Below are 24,185 nucleotides of genomic sequence, written 5' to 3' on the forward strand. Positions count from 1 at the left end.
CCGTGCTGAACACATGCTGCGTCATGGGTGAGGCCGGACACGTGCACGGCAAAGAAGCCAGCGACAACGATCCAAGTATCACACGGCTGCACTTAGCTGAAATACCTACAGTGGAAAAACTCATGCAGACAGCAGAACCGAGGTGACCGGGCAGGGGAGGAAGGACGCAGACCCACTGCTGAACACTTAGAGTCTCTGCCTGGGGGGTACAGGTGTGGGAAACAGACAGTGCTGATGGTTACACAACATTGCAAGTGTAATTAATCGCCCTGAATTGTACACTTAAGATAGCAAATTGAGGGTCGCCTGGGTGGCTCAGTCATTTGAGCGTCTGACTTCAGCTCAGGTCATGATCTCACGGTTTGGGAGTTCGAGCCCCGCGTCGGGCTTGCTGCTGTCGGCACAGAGCCCGCTTCAGACCCTCTGTCCCCATCTCTCTCTCTGCCCCTTCCCTGCTCAAGCACACTCGCTGTGTCTCACAATAAACATTAAAAAAATAGCAACTTTATATTATACATATTTTATTGCAATATTAAAATCATAAAAGAAAAAATGCCTTCGTTTCTGGGCTTTTCTGTTGTGATTCTTGGAGCCATTACATCACAAACTGCCTTACTCGTTCATGCGGATGCACACCTTGGCTGTAACTGTGGAAGATGCGTCAGGAATAATTTTTAATCACGGCTTATGTAGCTCCCATGGCAGACTCTGTGCTTGGCTCCTGGTTTTCCTCCCACATTTCCTCTCTCCAAGATTCTGGTTAGTGCCAAGAAAATGGAGAGGAGACAGGCGCCTGGGTGGCTCAGCGTCCGACTTCCACTCAGGTCATGATCTCACAGTCTGTGAGTTCAAGCCCCGAGTGCGCCTCTATGTTGACAGCTCGGAGCCTGGAGCCTGCTTCGGATTCTGTGTCTCTCTCTCTCTCTCTCTCTCTGCCCTTCCCCTGCTCATGCTCTGTCTCTGTCTCTCTCCTTCAAAAATAAATAAACATTTAAAAAATTAAAAAAAAAAGAAGATGGAGAGGAGCATGCTCATACTTCAGTATCTTTGATCATCGGCTAAGCACAATAAAGTGGTAAAAAGGAAAATTCCTTCCTTTTCCTCCACACTAGTTATCATGGGTGAGACAAATCTGGAAATGAGCCAACTTCCTTCTGCTGTGACCTGGGGTCAAAGGGACACCTTATGTAATCAGGGCACAATTAGCATCAGCTCCACGTGGCACTCTTGTCCTGTGCCCTCAGGCGGCAGCCTCTGCTGCCCACGGCCGGGGTTAGGCTCCTGGGCTGCAGTCCAACTGCCCTGTGACCTGAAGTAAGTGGCCCAGCTCCTCCAGCCCGCTGCTTGCAAACGAATGACTGAGGACACAAAGCATCACACAGCGCACACCCAGTGCTTTGCAAGCAAAGTGGTCGTGCCGGTCTCTCCACTGGGTGTCGAGCAGGGGAATCAGTGTCAGATGGGACCACGTGAAAACAGCCACCTGACTTTATTCTAGGCACCTTCTTGACAACTGCCGAATGCTTCCGGACTGAACTCAAACAAGGCTGAAAGACTGCCCCTTTCGCTAGCTGTCACCTGTGTTTTAGGTGCTGTAAGTGGCAATGTGCCATCATAGACTCTGAAGGACAGTGCCATACAAACCTTCAAAAGATATTCTTTTTTATTTTTTTAGGTTTATTTACTTATTTAGAGACAGCGTGTGTGAGCGAGCAGGAGAGGGACAGAGAAAGAGGGAGGGAAAGAATCCCAGCGGGCTCTGTGCTGTCAGTGCAGAGCCCGACCCGCGGCTCGATCCCATCAAGTGTGAGATCATGACCTGAGCCGAATCAAGAGTCGGCAGCTCACTCCACTGAGCCCCCCAGGTGCCCCAAAAGAATATTCTTATTTTCCTCTCAGGTAGATGTCATGAAGGATACCTTTCTTAAGAGGAAGGAGCAGTCCTTTTCACAGCTCATTTGCTTTGCTGAGCTCTTGAAAAGCAGAGCTCTGACCACTCATCTGAAATCGTAGTGAGCCACACTGAACCACTGTCTAGATCTATAAGCCGACCTCAGTATTTACACGCTGTTGCCTCCAGCCAGAGAGGCTTGAGCTCAAACACCATTATTTATTTTCTCCTTTAATATAAAAGGCTCACCTACTTAGGATACAAACTGTGTATATCCGAATTCAATATTTAGATTTTTACAGACATACAGTGGCTATGAAAAAGTACTTCAAGAAATGAACTTCATTGGGGCACCTGGGTGGCTCAGTCGGTTGAGCGTCTGACTTTGGCTCAGGTCATGATCTCATGGTTCCTGAGTTCGAGCCCCACTTGGGGCTCTCTGCTGTCAGCGCAACGCCTGCTTTGGATCCTCTGTTCCCCTCTCTCTCTGCCTCTCCCCTGCTTGCACTGTCTCGTTCTCAATAAATTAAAATAAAAAATGAATTCAAAACTTAAAAATAGTGCCTATTTGTGGAGGAAGAGGTGGAACCTAAATATCCAAAGGAAACCAACCCTCCCCGCCCCCCCCCCCCAATATTCTAGAATTCTCTAAAGCTACTGATAGCAGATTGTCTTTCCATTAGGGGAATTTACGAGAAAGAAAAATGTAGAAAACCAGGAATTAACTCTGAACTTCCCGTAAGTCAAAAGAAAAACACCAGAGAAACAGGCTAAGAGAGCACTTCACCGCACATTACAAAAAAATGTTAGGTCGAATCCCATTACGCTGGTAATCTTCACATTTTGCAGGGACAAAGCCCCATGGTGCTAGTGTTTCTTCCCATCGCCAAACCAACTACCACTCCAAACTGCTTTTTTCAAAACCGTTTTATTGAGACTCTGATTCACATAAAATAGTATTCACCCATCTCAAGTGTCCATACTGTTCAACCTCTTAGTTTATTCAGTGCTATGCAACCATCACCACAACCAATGTTACAAAGCTTTCATCGCTCAAAAAAGAAACCTTGTACTGCTCAGCGTCCCATCTCTGCGTTTCCCCCAATGTCCCCAGCCGTTGGCGGCCACTAACCTGCCTTCTGTTTCCATGCAATTGCCTATTCTGGCCATTTCATAAAACGGAATCATATTACATATAGTCTTTTGTGACTGGTTTCTTTCACTCAGCATAAGGTTTTCATTTGTAGTATTATTAACACTTTTTTCATTTTTACTGCCAAATGATATTCTGTCGTGTGGCTGTACTCTCTCTACCTGCTTTTGATCCTGTGGCTACATTTTTCAAATGCTTACCTGCGTGCTTTTTTCAAAATTAGAGAGCCAGATGGATGGAATAACTTTGTTAAAAACACAATAAAACAATAAGAAAATTAAAAAAGCCCTTTTAGTTAATTATAGTTTTGACTCTGTGAATGATACCTAGAAACAATTATTTTAAATAAATAAAGGTAAAAAGACATCCATTCTCTGTAGGGATTATAAACAAACGAAAGTTGGAGTTAAAAACAAAACAAAAGGAGACTACACAAAACTGTTTAACGTTGGGAAGTTTGACTTTAACAGTAAAAAGTTGGGAAGCAAAGTCCCTAAATATCCTCCCTGAATTTATGCTCCATTAAGTTGAGTTCTGTGAAATCAGTAACAACATATTCTTAGGAAAATAAAGATAAAAGTCTTCATTCGCACCTTTGTTAATATATATGTGTAACTGCATAGAAATGCTCACAGAAATTTTGGGGGGTACAAATTTCTCAAATTTTCTTTATATAAAATATCACATTACAGAGACTTGATGGAGAAGGCTGGCTTCCAGATAAAATGTGAAAGGCCAGATTGATAGTAATTCTCTTCTTTTTCACCTTCTTTCTATATGGCTACCACACACTCTTTTTAGTTTTTTAAAGTTTGTTTGTTTGTTTGTTTGTTTGTTTGTTTATTTATTTATTTATTTATTTAAGTACTCTGTCCACCCAATCTGGGGCTTGAGGTTTTCAGACTATGCCAGCCAGGAGCCCCTACATAACTATCACATTTTTTTTTTTTAATTTTTTTTTTCAACATTTATTTATTTTTGGGACAGAGAGAGACAGAGCATGAACGGGGGAGGGGCAGAGAGAGAGGGAGACACAGAATCGGAAACAGGCTCCAGGCTCTGAGCCATCAGCCCAGAGCCCGACGCGGGGCTCGAACTCACGGACCGCGAGATCGTGACCTGGCTGAAGTCGGACGCTTAACCGACTGCGCCACCCAGGCGCCCCAACTATCACATTTTAAGAGTACAACTGAAATCATGAAACAATAGACAAGAAGTAGAAAGTTGTTGGACTGGCCTGTCTGTACCACCAGGTATCCTGGGTCCCACAAGCAATCTCTGAGAAAGGCACTCAGAGAAAAAAAGAATGTGGGTCTATCTACCGTTACCTGCTCTCAGGGCCCTTGCCACACTCTGAGACCCTGCCCTTCCCTGGCAGACTGTGGCTTATAGATCTAGACAGTGGTTCAGTGTGGCTCACTTCCCGTGTGGGCTGGACCTAATAACGTGCATCAAACAAACAGAATATGGCAGAGTGACAGAACATCACCTTCAAAATTACATTATGGGGAATCTGGGTGGTTCAGTCGGTTAAGTGTCTAACTCTTGATTTTGGCTCAGGCCATGATCTCACGGTTCATGGTATCCAGTCCCACATCGGGTTCTGTGCTGACAGCACGAAGCCTACTTGGGAGTCTTTCTCTCTCTCTTGCCCCTCCCTCTCAAATAGTCTCAAATAGGGAGTCTTGCCCCTCCCTCTCAAAATAAATAAGTAAATAAATAAATAAGTAAACCTGAAAAAAAATAAAATTACATTGTAGAAAAAGTGTGGCTTCTGGGGCACCCGGGTGGCTCAGTTGGTTAAGCATCCAACTCTGTTTTGGCTCTGGTCAGGATCTCACAGGTTCCTGAGATCAAGCCCTGCTTCCGGCTCTGTGCTGACAATGTGGAGCCTACTTGGGATTCTCTCTCTCCACCCCCCCTACTGCCACCCCCCACGTTCTTTCTCTCTGTCTCTCTCGAAATAAAATTTAAAAACCTTAAAAAAAAAAGTCAAAAAGGGAAGCAAAAATAAATAAAAACAAGGAGAGGGATGAAACATAAGAGACTCTTAAATACAGAGAACAAACTGAGGGTTGCTGGAGGGGCTGTGGGTGGGGGTATGGGCTAAATGGGCAAGGGGCATTAGGGAGGGCACTTGTTGGGATGAGCACTGGGTGTTATACATAGGGGATGAATCACTGAAATCTACTCCTGAGATCATTATAGCACTATAAGGTAACTAACTTGGATGTAAATTTAAAAACAAATTAAAAAAAAAAAAAGGAACTCACGACCTGAGCCAAAATCAAGAGGTAAACGTTTGACTGACTGAGCCACCCAGACGCCCCACCATCGTTATCACTATTAATCCTATGGAGACAACCTCACTGTGTAGTAGGACAAGTACAACTCTGCTGCACAGAAAACACATCGGCTCTTTAGATGCCCTGGGTTCACACCCTAATTCTTCCCCCGTCTCTTGCAAAACAAAGGTACTGTGTAGATCAAACCTGAACTTCATTTATAAAAATTAAGGGGTCAAAAAAATATATTAAGGGATCAGCTTCTGGGCTGGTGAATAGATGGAGACGTGGGGCGGTGTGCCGGAGAGGGCACAGAAGCTCCCGTACTTTCCCCATTCCTTGCCTTGTGCATCCCTGAGTTAGACCCTTTTACGATAAACTGGCAATCTAGTAAGTGAAAATCAATGAAAAAAATTAAAAATTTTAAAAACTAAAAATTAAGGGGTGTGGGTAGGCCATTTTCGAGATCCTTTCTATTTCCAAAAGCTACATCTGTAGCCAAGATCACAGTCCCGAGACCTAGACCAACTGCCTGTTCAACATGGTCACTTAGGTGTCTAAGGGACTCCAGACACCTGGCCCCAGGTCGCCACACTGCCTTCTGTCCTTTTCTCCCCACACTTGCTCCTTGTCTCTCTACATTCACACCCCCCCTTAAAGCGGCATCATCGCGCATCTGGTGCCTAAACCGCACAACTGGGGATAATCCTGGACTTTCTCACACCTACTCTATGACCTAGTTCAGTCAATTCCACCCCCTTAATAACTCCCAGTCCTCTTACTTCTTTCCAGCCCCAAGGCCACCCCGTCAGGAGGACCAGCATCCCCTGCACAGATTACCGCAGAAGCCCCTCCCAGCTACACTGCCTCTTACCTGGCCCTATCCTAACCCACTCTCCACACTGCAGAGGGAGCCGCCTTTCTAAAACCCTGCAGCTCAAATCACATCACTCTTGTTCAAACCTGCTGGCAAAGCCCAAAGTGGTCACCACGAAACAACAATCCTTCATAACCTGGACCTTGCTGGTCTTTCGAGCTTCAACCTCTCTACTGTTCTGTTCTCCACTATTTGCCCTAGATTCATTCTCCCCTTTTATTCTGCTCCAGACAAACCGAATATTGGCAGTTTCTGAAACGTGGCTTTAGTCTGTGTTGTGCCTGTCACCTTTTACGTCCTTCCTGTCCCCTTATCCCCATCTCCTTTACTTGGCTAGTGCTTATTTGTCCCTCTCTCAGCTTGGACATCCAAGCTTCCTCCTGGAAGCCTCCCATAGCCGTTCTAGGCCAGCATTTCTACAGCCTTGTGCTTGCTAAGTACCAGTCCTGACTCCCACCTTGCTAGACAGAACCTGTTATTTACTAGGCTCTCATACTCAAACATACGAAACTCAAAGGCAGGTTTGCCAACAGTGCCTGGCATACATACAGTGCTCAATAAATATCTATTAACTAAGTAACCCTGTATGGTATACAAAATAATATAAAACATTTAAAAAAAGATTTTTTTAACGTTTATTTATTTTTGAGACAGAGAGAGACAGAGCATGAACGGGGGAGGGTCAGAGAGAGAGGGAGACACAGAATCGGAAACAGGCTCCAGGCTCTGAGCGGTCAGCACAGAGCCAGACTCGGGGCTCGAACTCACGGACTGCGAGATCATGACCTGAGCCACCCAGGCGCCCCTATAAAACATTTTTTATAAAGGGAAGAATTCTGCTATATAAAGTCATCATCTAGTCAATCTTAAAGTATTTTCACGGACAGAATAATGACCCCCAAAGACATCCATGTCCCAATCCCCATAAATGTCACATTAAGTCACAAAAGGGAATTAGGAAGCAGATGGGATTAAGGTCGTTAGTCATTTGGCCTTAGAAAAAGGCAGATTATGCTACACTATCTGGGTGGGCCCAATGTAATCACAATGGTCCTTACATACGGAGGGGCTCGGTATGCCATTGTTGCCTTTGAAAACGTAGGAAGGGCAGCTAAGTGCTGAGAAATGCAGGCCTTTACATTTTTTAATTGGAACACATTTAGCTCGGTCCGCACAGTCCTGTCCATCAAAGTTCTCATCAATCCCAGTATCCCAATCCTGGCCAAAACCACAGTATAGAACTTACTTGGCTGACTCCATTAGGCATTCAAGTTTAGAACTAAAAAGGTTCTACTCTGGTTGAAGGCAGATATGTAAAATGCAAACTGGGCACCTGCATCATCAGTTTTTACTTTAGAGATCAGTTAACCTGCCAGCAGGCACATTATACCAGACGTTAAACCAGGGTGGCACTGGGCACGCGTTTTTAGGAATATACCTTAGGGGAGCAAGGGGGACAGGTGAATCTGAAAAGAGAGCATTAGAAAGATTTTAGGAGATAAGGCGATACTGACAAAAGAGGGAAGATGGAATTAAAGTCAAATTAAACCAACGGCTTACTTTTACTGAATGCTGCCCCTGATCATGCCCCTCAAAATCATCCTGCTACGTACATAAAGACTACAAGTACCATTTGGAAGCACCTATCTTAGGCTGAGTATTTGATAAAGAGCTTAACTACAGGATCACTCATTCTAAGGACCATCTTTCAGGAATGGTAGGATTAGCCCTCTTACAGATAAGGAAATGAGTTACTTTCCTAAGATCACTTAGGTAGGAACAGGCAGGGCCAAAGTCTTTGTTGTTTTCCCTATGAAAGCCTGACTCCAGCCACAGATGCATTTCCGAGATTTGTTTTTTTCTAGCTTTCAAGCCCTCCTGGTCACATCCCAGCTGGAGGCCCCCAGCTGAACAAGTCAGGGCACTGAACAGCCAGTGGCAAGTCAATCTGGAAGTTCTTCCTTTCCCAATTTCCATCTGCTGCCTATCTCTGGCTTCCTGCCATTTGCTGAACTGTTTTTGTTAAATGCTTAAATACTAGGGTGACTGAGTAAATAAAGTATGTTCTATGGCAACCACCAAACGCTTAATAATTGGAACTTGTCTTTTACAACTACACAAAATGTATGTGTCTAATGCTTGCCAGGGGCTAGGCTGGAGGGAAAGAGAAATGGAGAGTAACTGCTAATGGGTAAAGGATTTCTTTTAAGGGGGATAAAATGTTTGAGAATTAGATAGAATGATATATTATAAGCAAGTGCAGCGTACAAAGAAGTATACTCTGAATACATTATTTCCATTCATTCAGGACAAATAAATTGTTTGGTTTCACTTTGAAGTGGAAGACTGTGAGTCACTCTTTCCTTAATACTTGCAACATCTTTATTTTTTGCTTTTCAGCAAAATATTATAGCAGCAGAAATTGTATACTCTATGAGAATATATAAAACCAGGAGGTTGTACACTTTATGATGGTGAATTTCATGGCATGTAAGTTATAGCTCAGAAAAAAAAACAAACAAACAAACAAAGACTAGTTAAAATCAAAGGAACAGAGGAGTGCCTGGGTGGCTCAGCTGGTTAAGCATCGGACTTCGGCTGGAGTTGTGATCCCACGGTTTGTGGGTTTGAGCCCCAATCAGGCTCTCTGTTGTCAGCGTGGAGATGGCTTCTGGTCCTCTGTCTCCCTCTCTCTCTGCCCCTCGCCTGCTTGCACTCTCTCTCTCTCCCTCTCAAAAATAAACTTTCAAAGGAGCAGATATTACCAAGTGTTGGAGAAGATGTGGAAAAATTATAACCCTTATATGTTGCTGGTAGGAAATGTGAAATGGTGTAGCCACTTTGGACGACAGTTCAGCAGATCTTCAACAAGTTAAATGAAGTACTGATTTATAATGTGGCAATTCTACTCCTAGGCACACATAACCAAAAAAATGAAAACATACGTCCACATAAAAACTTGTACACTACCAGAAAAGACCCCACACAGCCAGAGTAATGTTGGAAAAGAAAACCAAAGCTGGAGGCATCACAATTCCGGACTTCAAGCTGTATTACAAAGCTGTAATCCACATAACACTATGGTACTGGCATAAAAACAGACACTCAAATCAATGGAACAGAATAGAGAACCCAGAAACGAACCCACAACTATACGGTCAACTAATCTTTGACAAAGCAGGAAAGAGTATTCAATGGAAAAAAGACAGTCTCTTTAGCAAGTAGTGCTGGGAAAACTGGACAGCAACATGCAGAAGAATGAAACTGGACCACTTTCTTACATCACGTACAAAAATAAATTCACAATGGATGAAAGACCTAAATGTGAGACAGGAAACCATCAAAATCCTAGAGGAGAAAACAGGCAGCAACTTCTTCGATCTCAGCCGCAGCCACTTCTTATTACACACCTCTCCGAAGGCAAGGGAAATAAAAGCAAAAATGAGCTATTGGGACCTCATCAAGATACAGAGTTTCTGAGGCACCTGGGTGGCTTAGCTGGTCAAACGTCAGACAACTTTGGCTCAGGTCATGATCTCATGGTTCTTGAGTTCGAGCCCTACATCAGGTTCTGCGCTGACAGTATAGAGCCTGCTTCGGATCCTGTCTCCCTCCTTCTCCCTCTCTGCCCTTCCCCCACTTGTGCGCGTGTGTGCACACAAGCTCGCTCTTGCTCGCTCTCTCTCTCAAGGGAAAAAAAAAGATACAAAGCTTCTGCACAGCAAAGGAAACAATCAACAAAACTAAACAGCAACCAAGGGAATGGGAGAAGATATTTGCAAAAGACATATCAGATAAAGGGTTAATATCCTAAATCTATAAAGAACATATTGGGGTGCCTGGGTGGCTTAGTTGGTTAAGCGTCTGACTTTGGCTCAGGTCATGATCTTGTGGTTCATGGGTTCAAGCCCTGCAGTGGGCCCTAAGCTGACAGCTCGGAGACTGGAGCCTGCTTCGGATTCTGTGTGTGTCTCTCTCCTCTTCCGCTTGTTCTCTCTCTCTCTCTCTCTCTCGCTCTCAAAAATAAAATGAAAACATTTAAAAAAAAAAAAGAATTTATCAAACTCAACACCCAAAAAATAATCCATTAAAGAAACAGGCAAAAGACATGAATAGACACTTTTCCAAAGAAGACATCCAGATGGCTAACAGACACAAGAAAAGATGCTCAACATCACTCATCATCAGGGAAATACAAAGCAAAACCAGAGTGAGATACCACCTCATACCTGTCAGAATGGCTAAAATTAACAACTCAGGCAACAACAGGTGTTGGCAAGGATGCAGACTAAGAGGGACCCTCTTCACTGCTAATAGGAATGCAAACTGGCGCAGCCACTCTGGAAAACAGGGCACATGCACCACCCCAATGTTTATAGCAGTGCTACTGACAAGAGCCAAAGTCTGGAAAGAGCCCAAATGTCCATCAACTGATGAATGGATAAAGACGACGCAGTAGTATGAATGTTCAATGGAATACTACTCGGTGACCAAAAAGAATGAAATATTGCCATTTGTAATGACATGGATGGAACTAGAGTGTATTACGCTAAGCAAAATAGGTCAGAGAAAGACAAATATCACATGATTTCATTCACATATGGAATTTGAGAAACACAACAGGTGAACACAGGGGAAGGGAAGGAAAAATTAGATAGAGAGAGGGAGCAAACCGTAAGAGACTTTTAAACACAGAACAAACTGGGGGTTGATAGAGAGGAGGCGGGTGAGGTAATGGGCTAAATGGGTGATGGGCATTAAGGAGGGCACTTTTGGGGATGAGCAGTGGCTGCTGTGCATAAGGGATGAATCACTGGGTTCTACTCCTGAAACCAGCACTATACTGTATGTTAGCTAACTTGAATTTAAATAAATAAAAAACGTACTCTAAAAAAAACAAAATCAAAAAAACCCAAAACCCCTTAAAAACTGTAATGTTCATAGGAGCATTATTCAATATAGCCCCAGAGTAGAAACAGTCCCAACGTCCATCAGCTGACAAATAGATAGGTGAAATATGATATATCCTTTGCAGTGGAATATTAATCGACAATAAAAAGAAATAAAGTACTGATACATGGGGGCACAACATGGGTGAATCTTGAAAACATTATGCTAAGTGAAGGAAGCCAGTTGCAAAAGGCCATATACTGTACAATTCCATTTACACGAAATGTCCTGAGTAGACAAATCTGTAAAGATAGCAGATTAGTGGCTGCCTAGGGCTGGGAGGTCTCAGCAGAAAATGGGGAGTGACTGCTAGCAAGCATGGGGTTTCTTTGTGTGATGATGAAAATGTTCTAAAATTGATGGTGGTAATGGTCGTACAGTTTTGTGAATGTACCGAAAATGAGTGAATTATATACATTAGGTGAAGTGTGTGGTATGTGAATATCTCAACAAAGCTGTTAAAAATTTATAGGCTCGCTTTCATTCATTTTTAGGATATTTACTTAAAGCTATGCCAGATTCAACTATAGTGAGAACGTGATGTGATGCAGCTTGAAATCCTGCTTAGTCGACTATATTAAAGAGATTCAATTCTCTAAAGGAAACAGTCTCGTAATAAAATGGTAACCGGTGGGCTCAGTCAGTTAAGCTTCCAACTTCGGCTCAGGGCATGACCTCTCAGTTCACGAGTTCAAGCCCCATGTGGGGCTCCGTGCTGACAGCTCAGAGCCTGGAGCCTGCTTCGGAGTCTGTGTCTCCCACTCTCTCTGCCCCTCCCCCACGCATGCTCTGTCTCTTGTCTCTCAAAAATAAACATTAAAAATAAATAAATAAATAAATAAGTAAAAATAATACATAAAATGGCAACCAGACTTCTGTGAGGCCAAGTTCAAGGTTTTTAGAAGTGCTGCCTCTGGGTATTCACTTTCAAATGCCCCCTCTCTATAAGACAGCTTTCATACTATTCTTACTTTCTGATAATAGACTTTAGCCTGCTGCTCATTAAAGCAAAAAAACAACACAACTGTAAGCTCCAGAAAACCTGTAAATAATGACATGTCTCCTCATACTACTGCTCACCTTTTTTTCCAGTACTAGCTTTTGGAAATACAAAAAATTATTACCAATTAACCTAGGTAAAGAGGCATAAGAGTAAATAAATTCACCTTAATATGTTTTTTAAAAAAGTATTGAGAGAGCACCTTACTATTGCTGGTTTGGGACTGTCAAGGCTTTATATGTCATTTCACATTTGAAAAGCTATCGTATTATCAGAAAAGTGCCCATCTGCAAAATGTTGAGGCTTCATCTCCTTAGGATCTTGGGATTTCCCAGTAAAAAGAAGCACTAACATGCCCACGTGTAGACACCTATGCAGGGACTCTCTGCACTGTTTGTGCTGACATGGGAACCAGATCCGGAGCGACAAGATGGAGACATCTTTAGGGAGCTTTACGCCAGCTGAGGAGGAGGACGCTGAACTGTGGCAGCGGAGATGGACAGAAAGAGACTAACCAGGGAGCTGTCAGAGAGACAGGATCACTCAGAGCTGGTGACGGGGCACGCACTGAGAGAGCCCGAGCTTCAGCGATCTCTCAGGGTACAGGGAGAAGGCTCCCAGGCCATCCTGAAGCTGCATTCCAGGTCCTTTCCGGGTGTAGAAAGAAGTAATTCTGTCCTCATGAGAAGCTTTCTACCCAGTTTAAAATTCTATTGCTCACCCAAATTTAACAACAAAACTTAAAGTACAAATAACAACGTACCCCTTACATATATATATTAAAAAAATCCTCTATAGATACAGAGGTAAGTCACTGAATTTTAACCAAGTTTAGACCATATGACCTCTGTTCAAAATCTTAGGAATTCATAGCTCAGAAAGGAATTTTATAGATATATATACAGATGAACATCATCATTATACAGTTGAGGAAACTGAAGTACAGAATCATTAAGTCTCACCAAGTGACCTAGAACCAGAAGATTTGAACTTCGGTTTTGCAACTGCCAACTCCATTTTCTTACACTTCTAAACTCATTGCATTTAAGATACATAACTTAAAGCTAATCTGTATAAAGACTATCCATAGGTTTTATAAATCATATATTTCAAATGCATTAGGAGGCAGTAATTCCACACATATCTGCTTGCTGGATAGTAAGTACTGAATAACTAAATAATATCATCACACCTAGGGAAAATGGAATAAGGTCATGCGTGGAAGGAAGGAATAAAAGCAGCCATCATCCTGAAGCTATGATTGACCCACATACATATGCAACTAGGTCTCAGTTCTCAAAAACATCAAAAGATCGTATCAGAGAGGCACAAACTGCTCTTGGATTACAGTTATTGAATAAATCAATCTATATATAAACAGCACTACATACATTATCTGATTTACTGTAGATCTTTTAAGAAAAGGCTTTCATATCTCTTTTCGAAAATCATTTTAGGGGCACCTAGATGGCTCAGTCAGTTGAAGTGTCCAACTCTTGATTTCGGCTCAGGTCATGATCTCACAGTTTGTGGGACTGAGCCCCGTGTCGGGGTCTGCGCTGGACAGTTTGTGGGACTGAGCCCTGTGTCGGGGTCTGTGCTGGACGGTCTGTGGGACTGAGCCCTGTGTCAGGGTCTGTGCTGGCAGCACAGAGCCTGCTTGGGATTCTCGCTGTTCCTCTCGCTGTGCCCCCCCCCCTTCACTTGCACACTCTCTCAAAATAAGTAAATAAACATTAAAAAAAATTATTTTAATTTCAGCCTACTAAGGAAAAGCAAGGATGAAGGGATCAGTCAACAGGAAAGCCTAATTATAAGCTACATTAAAAAGTTATCAAATGAGGGCATCTGGGTGGCTCAGTTAGTTAAGCATCCTTGGCTCAGGTCATGATCTCACGGTTCGTGAGTTCGAGCCCCGCATCAGGCTCTGCATTCAGCACCGAGCCTGCTTTGGATCCTCTGTCTCCCTCTCTCTGTGCCCTCCCTCACTCGTGCACTCTCTCTCTCTCAAAAGTAAGTGAATAAACATTAAAAAAAAGTTATCAAATCACTTTATTGAAATAATAAGGATAAGTCTGTGGGAACTGGAAAGTTTCATCTTTTACTCCAAATGAAAAAACGAATAAAAATACCAGATATGGATACAGTGACTATATTTCTAATCAGGCAAAGAAGCAGAAGATGAGAGGAGACGCTCTCCTTCGTCCTCTTGAGCCTCATGCAAAGACCGCTGACTTGGGTGAAGTGGGACTATACTAGGAGTCCCAGCCTAAGATGTGCCTGAATGTTGCAGGCCCACATGTTTCTGATGAAAAACAACCAGGGGCTGCCTGTTCTCAGGGGTGCCTGTGATTCAGGGGAAAACAAGGTCCAAAGCTCCCCACTTTAACTGCCAAACTATACACCAAACAAGAAATACTCTGGGGGGGGGGGGGAGAGAAAGAAATACTCTGAATTACTTTGCAACCAAAGTGATACAATGAAAATTAGATGTCTTATTCAACACTGATGTAAGATGTATATTAATATATGCTAACACAATTATTCACTTCTGGAGTTGGAAAGATCCCATGAAGAATTTTATGGGAAGGAAGAAGACAACATACGTTTAAAGTACCTGGTGTGAAAGCATGTAAAATAATTAAAATTTCAGCACATTGTTATGGCAAACTACTGGGAAGAGGCACAAAGAAGTGGTACAGGCGTGCGAGATGTCACGTGCATGACATGCCACCCGGCTGGATCCATATGTGCTACTGGAGAACCAGCTCCAGAGTCTATTAAAAGAAGTTCGCGGTTCGTGAGTTCAAGCCCTGCATCGGGCTCTGTACTGATGGCTCAGAGCCTGGAGCCTGTTTCAGATTCTGTGTCTCCCTTTCTCTCTCTGACCCTCCCCCATTCATGCTCTGTCTCTCTCTGTCTCAAAAATAAATAAACGTTAAAAAAAATTTAAAAAAAAAAGAGAAGTAAAGCAAGATGTAGGACAGTATACAGAGTACGGGACAGAAGATGTAGGACGTCATACAGAGTATGGGAGAGAAGACAGTTTATTTTTAGGTAGAGAACAGTATAAAAAAGGATTTTTTAAAAGTACCTTGTGCTATCTTCTTAGTGGTGCCTCTTTTGGTTCTGGAGCTTCTTTTTCCAGGTATTTTTTTGTCCTTTCCCACGGAGGCCTGCCCGTCCTTGGGGCTTTCATAGGAAGTGTCCCCCAGGTTCTCACACACTGCCACCTCACAGCTGGGGGTGCAGCTCTCATTATTGTTGAGACTGTCCTGCTCGCACACGGCAGGTCTGCCCATTGCACTGGCACCCGGGCTCAGACGCTCCTGCCCGTCCCCGTCAAGCTGATTTTCATTTTCATCCGATGCAGAAGCTAAGCGTGTTACTGTACTTCCCACGCCGTCACCAGGATGATACCCATCTTGTGGTTCTATCTGCAGATTATATGTAGGAGTTTCGCTGTCATCCATTAGAGCATCTTTTGTTGAACCATTTATGTTTCATCAAAGTCCTTCCATGTCTACAATGACAAAAGAGGAAAAAAGCTATTTCATTTTCTAAACCCTGGGTTCTCAGTGATCGTTGTCTCTTGGGTCGTTTCGCTGTGAGCAGGGAAAGGATGGACATGACCACAGCTCACTCCTACTACTTCTTCTCGCTCACCACCCCACCCAACCTCCACTGGTTCCTGCTTGAAGACAAGCGTTCTCAACCCTGGCTGTGTGTTTACTACCTGGAGAGCCTGTCCAAGATGGAGCCCTGGTACTGATATACTTAGGTCAGTTCTCCGTGTTATTGTCCCGTGCATGATGTTGGGACCCCTATCTTAATGAAAGCAATGAAACTACTGGTTAAATGAGGTCATCTGCTAAAATCCATCACTCATATGTTATCCCTGGATACTTACCAGACAAATGAAAGCCGGGTAAGTCCTCATCTGGCTGAAAACAGCAATATTTGCCAACGAGCACATTTAGGATATTTTTTACATAAATTGAAAAAAAGGTATGTAGAAAATTTAGGGGGTATATGCTTATACCATAGTCTCATTACATCATTTATTTCCACAAAACAAGCCCTGGAAAGTACCTTAGAATTGTCAGCAAATTCCTTTTATACAATTGAAAAAAAAAAAAAAAAAAAGGAGGGCCACAATTAACTCTAGACTAGTTTAGACTTGGAAAATCTAAATCTGCTCCAAGGATCCTTCTAACATTTTAAAACTACACAAAACAGATTCTAAGCCTCTCTTGTCAGACATGTCATGTCCCCTCTTATCCTCCAAAAGTATATTACATTTTAAGGAAAAATTATGCCAGCCAGGATTTAAAATTTTTTGCTTGCCAATCATTATTTTGGGTTTGAATCAAATATAATATTCCAGTTATCTGAGAAAAAGTTTAGTGATTTTTTTTTAATTCTTCAAATTAACAGAAATGCTTATTTGGCCTTTAGAATCATGTAAATAAAGTAGAATTCTTTTAAAACATGAAGACAAAGTACAAAATAAAACATCAGCCCCACCTGGATTGTATCACATGTTTTCAACATATTTTGCAACTGGAATATTTTGTTTGATTCAAACATAAAAGTACTGGCTGGCAAAGATAAAAATACCTAAATCTGGATGGTATCATTTTCCTTATACCACATATCTCTACTAAGTTAGGTTTAGCCCTGAAATAAATTCTAAACAGAGTATAGTTCTTAATTTAAAAAGCTATTATTTTAATGAGGTATCTTTGAGATCACTATCATGAGAGAACCCAGCCTCAAATGACTGTTAAAACGTCTGTGGCTGGAGGAGCCTGGGTGGCTTAGTCGGTTAAGTGTTTGACTCTTAGCTCAGGGCTCTGCGCTGGGCATGGAGCCTACTTACCAAAAAAATAAAAATAAAATCTCTGTGGCTAAGACAGACAGAGATCAACAGAACAGGAGAGAGAGCCCCGAAATAAACCCACATGTATATGGTCAACTAATCTATGGCAAAAGAGGCAAGAATATACATAATGGGGAAAATATAATTTCTTCAATAAACGGTGTGGGGAGAACTGAACAGTCACATGCTAAAAAATGAAACTGGACCACTTTCTCACACCAAATATACAGAAAAATAAATTCAAAATGGATTAAAAAGACCTAAATGTGAAACCTGAGACCATAAAACTCCTAGAAGAAAACAAGACAATAAACTCTTAGATATCAACCTTAGCATCATTTTTCTAGATATATCTTCACAGGCAAGGGAAACAAAAACAAAAACCTATGAGGAGTACATCAAAATAAAAAGCTTTTGCATAGCAAAGGACACCAACAAAATGACAAGGTAATCTACCGAATGGGAGTTAATAAGGTTAATATCCAAAATACATAAAGAACTTCTACGACTCAACACCAAAAAGCCAAATAATCTGATTTAAAAAAAGGGCAGAGCACCTGAAGAGACATTCTGCCAAAAACCAAACCACACCAAAAACAGCCCAAAAACATATAGATGGCCAAGAAAACATGAAAGGAGGCCCAACATCACTAATTATCAAGGAAATGCAAATCAGAGCCACAGTGAGATATCACGTCATACCAGTAAGGATGGCTAGTGTCGGCAAGACAAAAAATACTAAGTGTTGAAAGAATGTGGAGAAAAGGGAACCCTTGCACGCTGTTTGTGGGAATGTAAACTGGTGCAGTCACTATGGAAGACACTACGGAAGTTCCTCAAAAAATTAAAAATAGAACTACCATTTGATGCAGTAATTCCACTGCTGGGTATTTACCCAGAGAAAACAAAAACACTAATTTGAAAAGATGTATACACCCCTACATTTATCACAGCAGTATTTACAACAGCCAAGTATGGAAGCAACCTACGTATCCACTCATTTAACGAATGGACACCGAAGATGTGGTATATAGATACGCGATGTAATGAAACTCAACCATACAAAGGGATGACATTTTGCCGTTTGTGACAACAGGGTCTTATACTAAGTCACATGAGTCAGATAAAGACCAATACCGTATGATATGACTTATGTGTGGAATCTAAAAACCAAACTCACCAGCCAAACAACAATAACAACAGCAAACAGAAACAGAATCACGAATACGGAGAACAAACTGTTGGTTGCCAGAAGGGAGGGGGTTGGTTGTAGGGGCAAAAATGGTGAAGGTGATTAAGAGGCAGAAACTTCCAGTTATAAATAAGTCACAGGGATGAAAAGTACAGCATAGGGAGTATATTCAATAATACTGTAATAACTCTGTACAGTGACAGATGGTAACCACACTCACTTAATGGTGAGTATAGCAATACATAAAATTGGAGATTATGTTGTACACCCAAAACTAATATGACATCTTATGTCAGATATTACTTCAATAAATAAATAAACAAGTAAAGTACATGTGGCTAATATGGTAGAAACTTCCCAGATGTCCACTGATGGATGAGTAGATAAACAAAATGTGGTATTATTCATAAAGGGAATATTATTTAGCGCTAAGAAGGAATGAAGTTCTGATATATGCTAACACATGTACAGTCCTTGAAAACATTATGCTAAGTGAAATTAACCTGACACAAAAGGATGAAAACAGTATGATTCTACAATAGGCAAATTGATGGAGACAGAAAACAGATTAAAGGGGCTGAGGGCAGGGGAGAAAAGGGAGTTTTGGTTACAGAGTGTTTGCCTTGGGTGATGGAAAAGATCTGGAAACGCAGCGGTGATGGTTACACAGCAGCATTGATGCAATTAATGCCACTGCGTTGTAGAGTTAAAAACGGTGAAAATGGCATATTTTATGTTTTATACATATTATCACAATAGTGAAAAGAAATGTGTGTGGCTATGAAGGAAAAATGTCAGCCCTTAAAACTAGTAACAGCCTTAGTTATTTCTGATTTAAACAATCAAGTTATATTCTGACATGTATTTGAAAGTACAGACACGTAGGTCACGTGCCAAGGAGGAAGTGGAGAGCAGAAAGCAGTCTAGAGAGCCACAAACAACCACACTTACCTCCTGTTAAGTTTCCATCATGTGTTAGAAACTGTGACAGGCACTTTACACATTTTATACCTAACTCTCCACGCAAGCCTACACAGGAGGTACTCATACTGTGTTTCAGATGAAGAATCTCAGGCTTGGACAGGCAAAAACAACTTGTTTAAGATCATACTCCTGGAGGGGAGTAGAACTGGATGTGAAACCAGGTCCTTCTCACAGGAGTCTTGTGCAGTCCAGTATCCAAAGGCTGAGAACTCAGGCCGACTGAGGCTCAAATGCTGGTGCTGTCTAGCCTCTCCAGGCTCCAACCTTCTCATCTGTAAGTGGAGAACCACTGTACCTACCTCAGAGTCAGTTGTGAGGCTCAGATATCATGGCAGGTAACACACTCAGTGCCATGCCTGGCCCGCAGTGAATGCTCAAAGTTAGCCATCATTACTCCCTGAGAAACCTCATAGGCCGGTGTTCAACACTGGTAGGTTTATTCAAGTGGGTCCCTAGCCTTCCTGCAGGTTCAGAAACAGAGCTTTTCCAGACTTTCCAGAAACGATAAACTAATGCTAACCAGCATCACTTGAAAATGCTGGAGTTTAACTTATCATGGGAATATTTCATTTGGTTACTAGAACACCTAAGCATCAGTTCTGCGCATCCCGTTTCAAATGATTAAGCTACCTAGAAATTAGTGATTAGGGCTTCTTGGTGAGTATAAAATTTCAGATCGCATTTCGCAGTTTTGTTGAATGTCATGTACTGAGCCTTGTGTTCAACTTTTCAGATCAATACTCTTATTCAGTTCTCAGAATTACCCTAGCAAATAGGTAACTTTTAGTACCGTAATACTAATGAAGAAACCAAGGTTCTTATGTCTTCAAGACTCATTCTGCTAGTGAGGTCAGAAATGGAACATGGACCAGTTATGATTCTGAGGCCATACTCTCAATCATTATGTTCTAAGGACAAAGGGGGAGAAACCAACTGAAAGAGCATTTCACTCCAGCTGTGGTGTACCTCAAGGAAAACATTCCACCTACAGCAGGGGACACGGCTGTAACGACCAAGGAGTTCAAGTCCCTGGAAGTACTCTCTTTTCCGGGGAACTTCCGGATCCACATGAAACACCGTCTCCTATGGCTCGCCTTCTTGTGTTGAGAACTCTTTCGGGCCTCAAGACGTTTTGCTGCCTACTGTTTCGTGATAACGTAATTTAATTCTCAAAAGGTAACTTTGTAAACTCCTTTCCAACACTAATTCTCACAGTCTTTCCAAAGTGTGAATGTCCTATAATTATTCTTACAGGGTACCTACCAATTATTCAAGGCCTGGCTCCAAAGTCCACCCCCCCCCCGCCCCCATCCCAGGTCTCCACTCCAAAAGACCCGTGCAGAACCTACTGCTCTTAACCGCTGTGTCACACACACAGCCCTTTCCAAATCCTGCTCTGCACTAAGTGTTTCTGCACAAGTGTCCTCTTAGATTTAAGCTGCTTGAATACCCATAACCCAGCCACAGATCATTTTTATCTTTCACAATACATAGCCCCAGGCCTTGGGGTTTTGAGACACAATAAATGCGCAGGACTGACTCCGGCATATTTTGGCTTTTAACAGCATGGTTGTGAGCACTGCCCAAGTTTCCAGCCTCTTGGGTGAAAACAGCATTCCTAATATGTACACTGTGTTAAAGTCATCTGACAGGTTGACTCTGTGCAGCTGAAAATTTCAAGCCCTCATATCCAAGTCAGGCTTAGACAAAGCTTAAAAAACCACAAGGCTTTGCGGAAGAAGCTTTAAGTAAAGCAATAATTCAGAGTAACAGACTAACAAAAAGAAACCCACATTTTGTCAAAAATACTCTCAATCCCAGGTATAATTTGACTTCCTTTTTTGATACATCCTAATGGATATCTGCTGAGATTAAACATCAGATGTCACTAAAACTAAAAACTTTATAGGAATGGTTAAACATATAATACCCAATTATTTTATTAAAACCCTTGAAGGAGATTTTGAGTGACGTTTTTCTATAATCCATACCAATTAGGCCTCAATACATACTTTCACCTTTTTTTTTTTTTTTTTTTTTTTTTAAATAAGCTCTAGACCCAACACGGGGCTTGAACTCAGAACCCTGAGATCAAGAGTTGCATGTGCTACGGACTGAGCCAGCCAGGTGCCCCTTCTTAAGAATTAAGATGCAACCCCCGAGTTGAAATTTGATGACTTCATAGTCAAACCAAAATTTGAAGGAAGGCAGTTTCCTAACCAATAAGATATTGTATTAACCACAAGTTCAAATTTGGCTACTCTGAGTCAGTTCAGAATTGAGAAGAAAATCACCATACACATATGTTGTATTTACTATGGGGATTACACATCACTTTACATTTTACCATCTTACTACATATTCCAACACCCTTACTTCCCAGGGCTAAATCTCAAATTTTCTGTGATTTATGCTTTGTTTAGATACACGTACCTGTAGGCAATATTCAGTGTATCAGTAACAAAAAGTATGCCTTAGAGGAATGATTTTCAAAAATTTTGCAACCCAGAATAAGAAATTCATTTTTCACTGAGATCCTGCACACACAAAATATGCATCTATAATGGCAACAAAGGTTCCTTGAAACTAAACACATTCTGATACATTCTCTACTCTATTTGATACTATTTCATATTTTTAAAAATGTTGATCGTGGTGCCTGGGTGGCTCCGACGATTAAGCATCCAACTCTTGATTTTGGCTCAGGTCATGACCTCACAGTTCATGACACTGAGTCTGTGTTGGGCTCCCCAACTCATTCATATCCTCTCTCTCTCTCTCAAAATAAATAAACATTAAACACATTTTAAAAAGGCTGATTGAGATCCATTGGGTTGATTTCATACTCTGCTAATGAAATCTGACCACAGCAACATGTTATGAGGTGGTTTCTAGGAATTAATAGTATCTTAACCTGAGGACAACCATCCAAGGACCAGAGAAGTTTGTGATTATCTCCAATTTGTTTTCTGAAAATGAAGACAATCATGTGAAACTCAGACATCAACTTCATTAAAATGTCCCTATAATTTTAATATCATGATTTTTGCTAATTTATATCATTCCCCTCCCCTTAAAATTTAATTAAAATATTAAGCTTGATCCAGGGTCCCTTAATCGACATCTTCAGCATGAGGTATATTCTATAACTGTGCTGTTTAGTGTGGTAGCCACAGGCCACAAATGGCTACTGAGCATTTAAATATGCACAGTGAGACTGAGAACCTGAATTTTTACTTTTATTAAATTTCAATTAAGTTAAATTTAATAACAGGTATCAATTCAGCTATTGAAAAACCTACACATGTTTGGAACAAATTGAGTATGTGAATCTGCCTTCTTTTTTATAATTTTCTTCATGATTATTTATTTATTATTTTTTTAACATTTATTTTTGAGAGAGAGAGAGAGAGAGAGAGAGAGAGACCAAGCAAGTGGGGGAGGGGCAGAGAGAGAGAGGGAGACACAGAATCTGAAGCAGGTTCCAGGCTCCGAGCTGTCAGCACAGAGCCTGACATGGGGCTCGAACACACGAACCACGAGATCATGACCTGAGCTGAAGTCGGACACTCAACCGACTGAGCCACCAGGTGCCCCTTCATGATTATGTATTTTGAGAGAAAAAGAGAGAAAGAGAATGAGAGAGAGAGAATCCCAAGCAGGCTCCATGCTGTAAGTGCACAGCCCTACGTGCGGCTCAAACTCATGAACTGTAAGATCATGACCTGAGCTGAAGTCGGACACTCAACCGACTGAGCCACCAGGTGCCCCTTCATGATTATGTATTTTGAGAGAAAAAGAGAGAAAGAGAATGAGAGAGAGAGAATCCCAAGCAGGCTCCATGCTGTAAGTGCACAGCCCTACGTGCGGCTCAAACTCATGAACTGTAAGATCATGACCTGAGCCGAAATCAAGTGGTGGACACTTAACACACTAAGCCACCCAGGTGCCCCTGAATCTGTTTTCTCACCTGTAAGTTAAAAGTCTAAATACAGATCAAGTATTTCCAATGAAAAATGTGTCCAAATTGAGACATACTGTACTTGTAAAATACATACCATATTTCATTTCAAAGACCACTGTGAATCCAAAGGATGTAAAATAGCTTATCAATACTTTTAAATATTGATTATACGTTGAAATAATATTTTGATCTAATGAGTTAAGTCAAAAATTATTAAAATTAATTTCACCTTTTAAAAAGCTTCTTTACTGTGGTTACTAGAAAACAAAATTCTATATATGGCTCACATTTTATTTTTACTAGACAACGCTGCTCTCCAGGACGCTGTCTGGACAAGTGCCACAGTGGCCAGTCATGGCTCATGGTAATCACTCCACCCCGGGTTCATTCTTGCCTATACATGTTATGCTGTAGGCATTTCCTGGCCATAGATGTTGCTATTACTAAGATTAAACAAGGTAAATAGTTACTGAAGGAAATAGACTCTATATGCTTTTTTTTTTTAAAGGATTTTTTTTTTTTTTTTAATGCTTATTCATTCTTGAGATACAGAGAGACAGCATGAGTAGGGGAGGGACAGAGAGAGAGGGAGACACAGAATCGGAAGCAGGCTCCAGGCTCCGAGCTGTCAGCACAGAGCCCGATGCGGGGCTCGAACCCACAAACTGTGAGATCATGACCTGAGCTGAAGTCGGACGCTCAACTGACTGAGCCACCCAGGCGCCCCTAGACTCTATATGCTTTTAAAGTCACTTTGCATCTGCTTGTCCACATGGATGTTCAGGACGTAAACCCCAGGATCACGCCATCCTTTCTTTTAGGTACTTCTTGACGTCCAGATTAACTAGTGGGACAGCCTTACGGTAATCTTTCTAAATACTTGGATTTCTATGTAATGGTACAGTACAATAGTTAACCAGATTATTTTAATACTTCTTTAATAAGAATAAAAAGCAATTTCATAATAAGAAATTCATTCTCAATATAGAAACAAGAAAGGTCATAAA

At 41.7% G+C, this 24,185-nt stretch overlaps 1 protein-coding gene across 3 annotated transcripts in view; it reads right to left on the reverse strand.

The window, feature by feature from the left end:
* The window catches only part of CNST (consortin, connexin sorting protein), a 119,117-nt gene that overhangs the window by 60,507 nt on the left and 34,425 nt on the right, over window positions 1-24,185 (reverse strand). For all 3 annotated transcript variants that reach the window (XM_030303171.1, XM_030303170.2, XM_030303169.1), the window contains exon 2: window positions 15,251-15,679. In XM_030303171.1, coding sequence (XP_030159031.1) covers window positions 15,251-15,629 — 379 coding nt within the window. In that variant the 5' untranslated portion in view covers window positions 15,630-15,679. The remainder of the gene's footprint in view (window positions 1-15,250; window positions 15,680-24,185) is intronic.

The sequence above is a fragment of the Lynx canadensis genome, chromosome F1 (assembly GCF_007474595.2).
Source record: "Lynx canadensis isolate LIC74 chromosome F1, mLynCan4.pri.v2, whole genome shotgun sequence".
NCBI lineage: Eukaryota > Metazoa > Chordata > Mammalia > Carnivora > Felidae > Lynx > Lynx canadensis.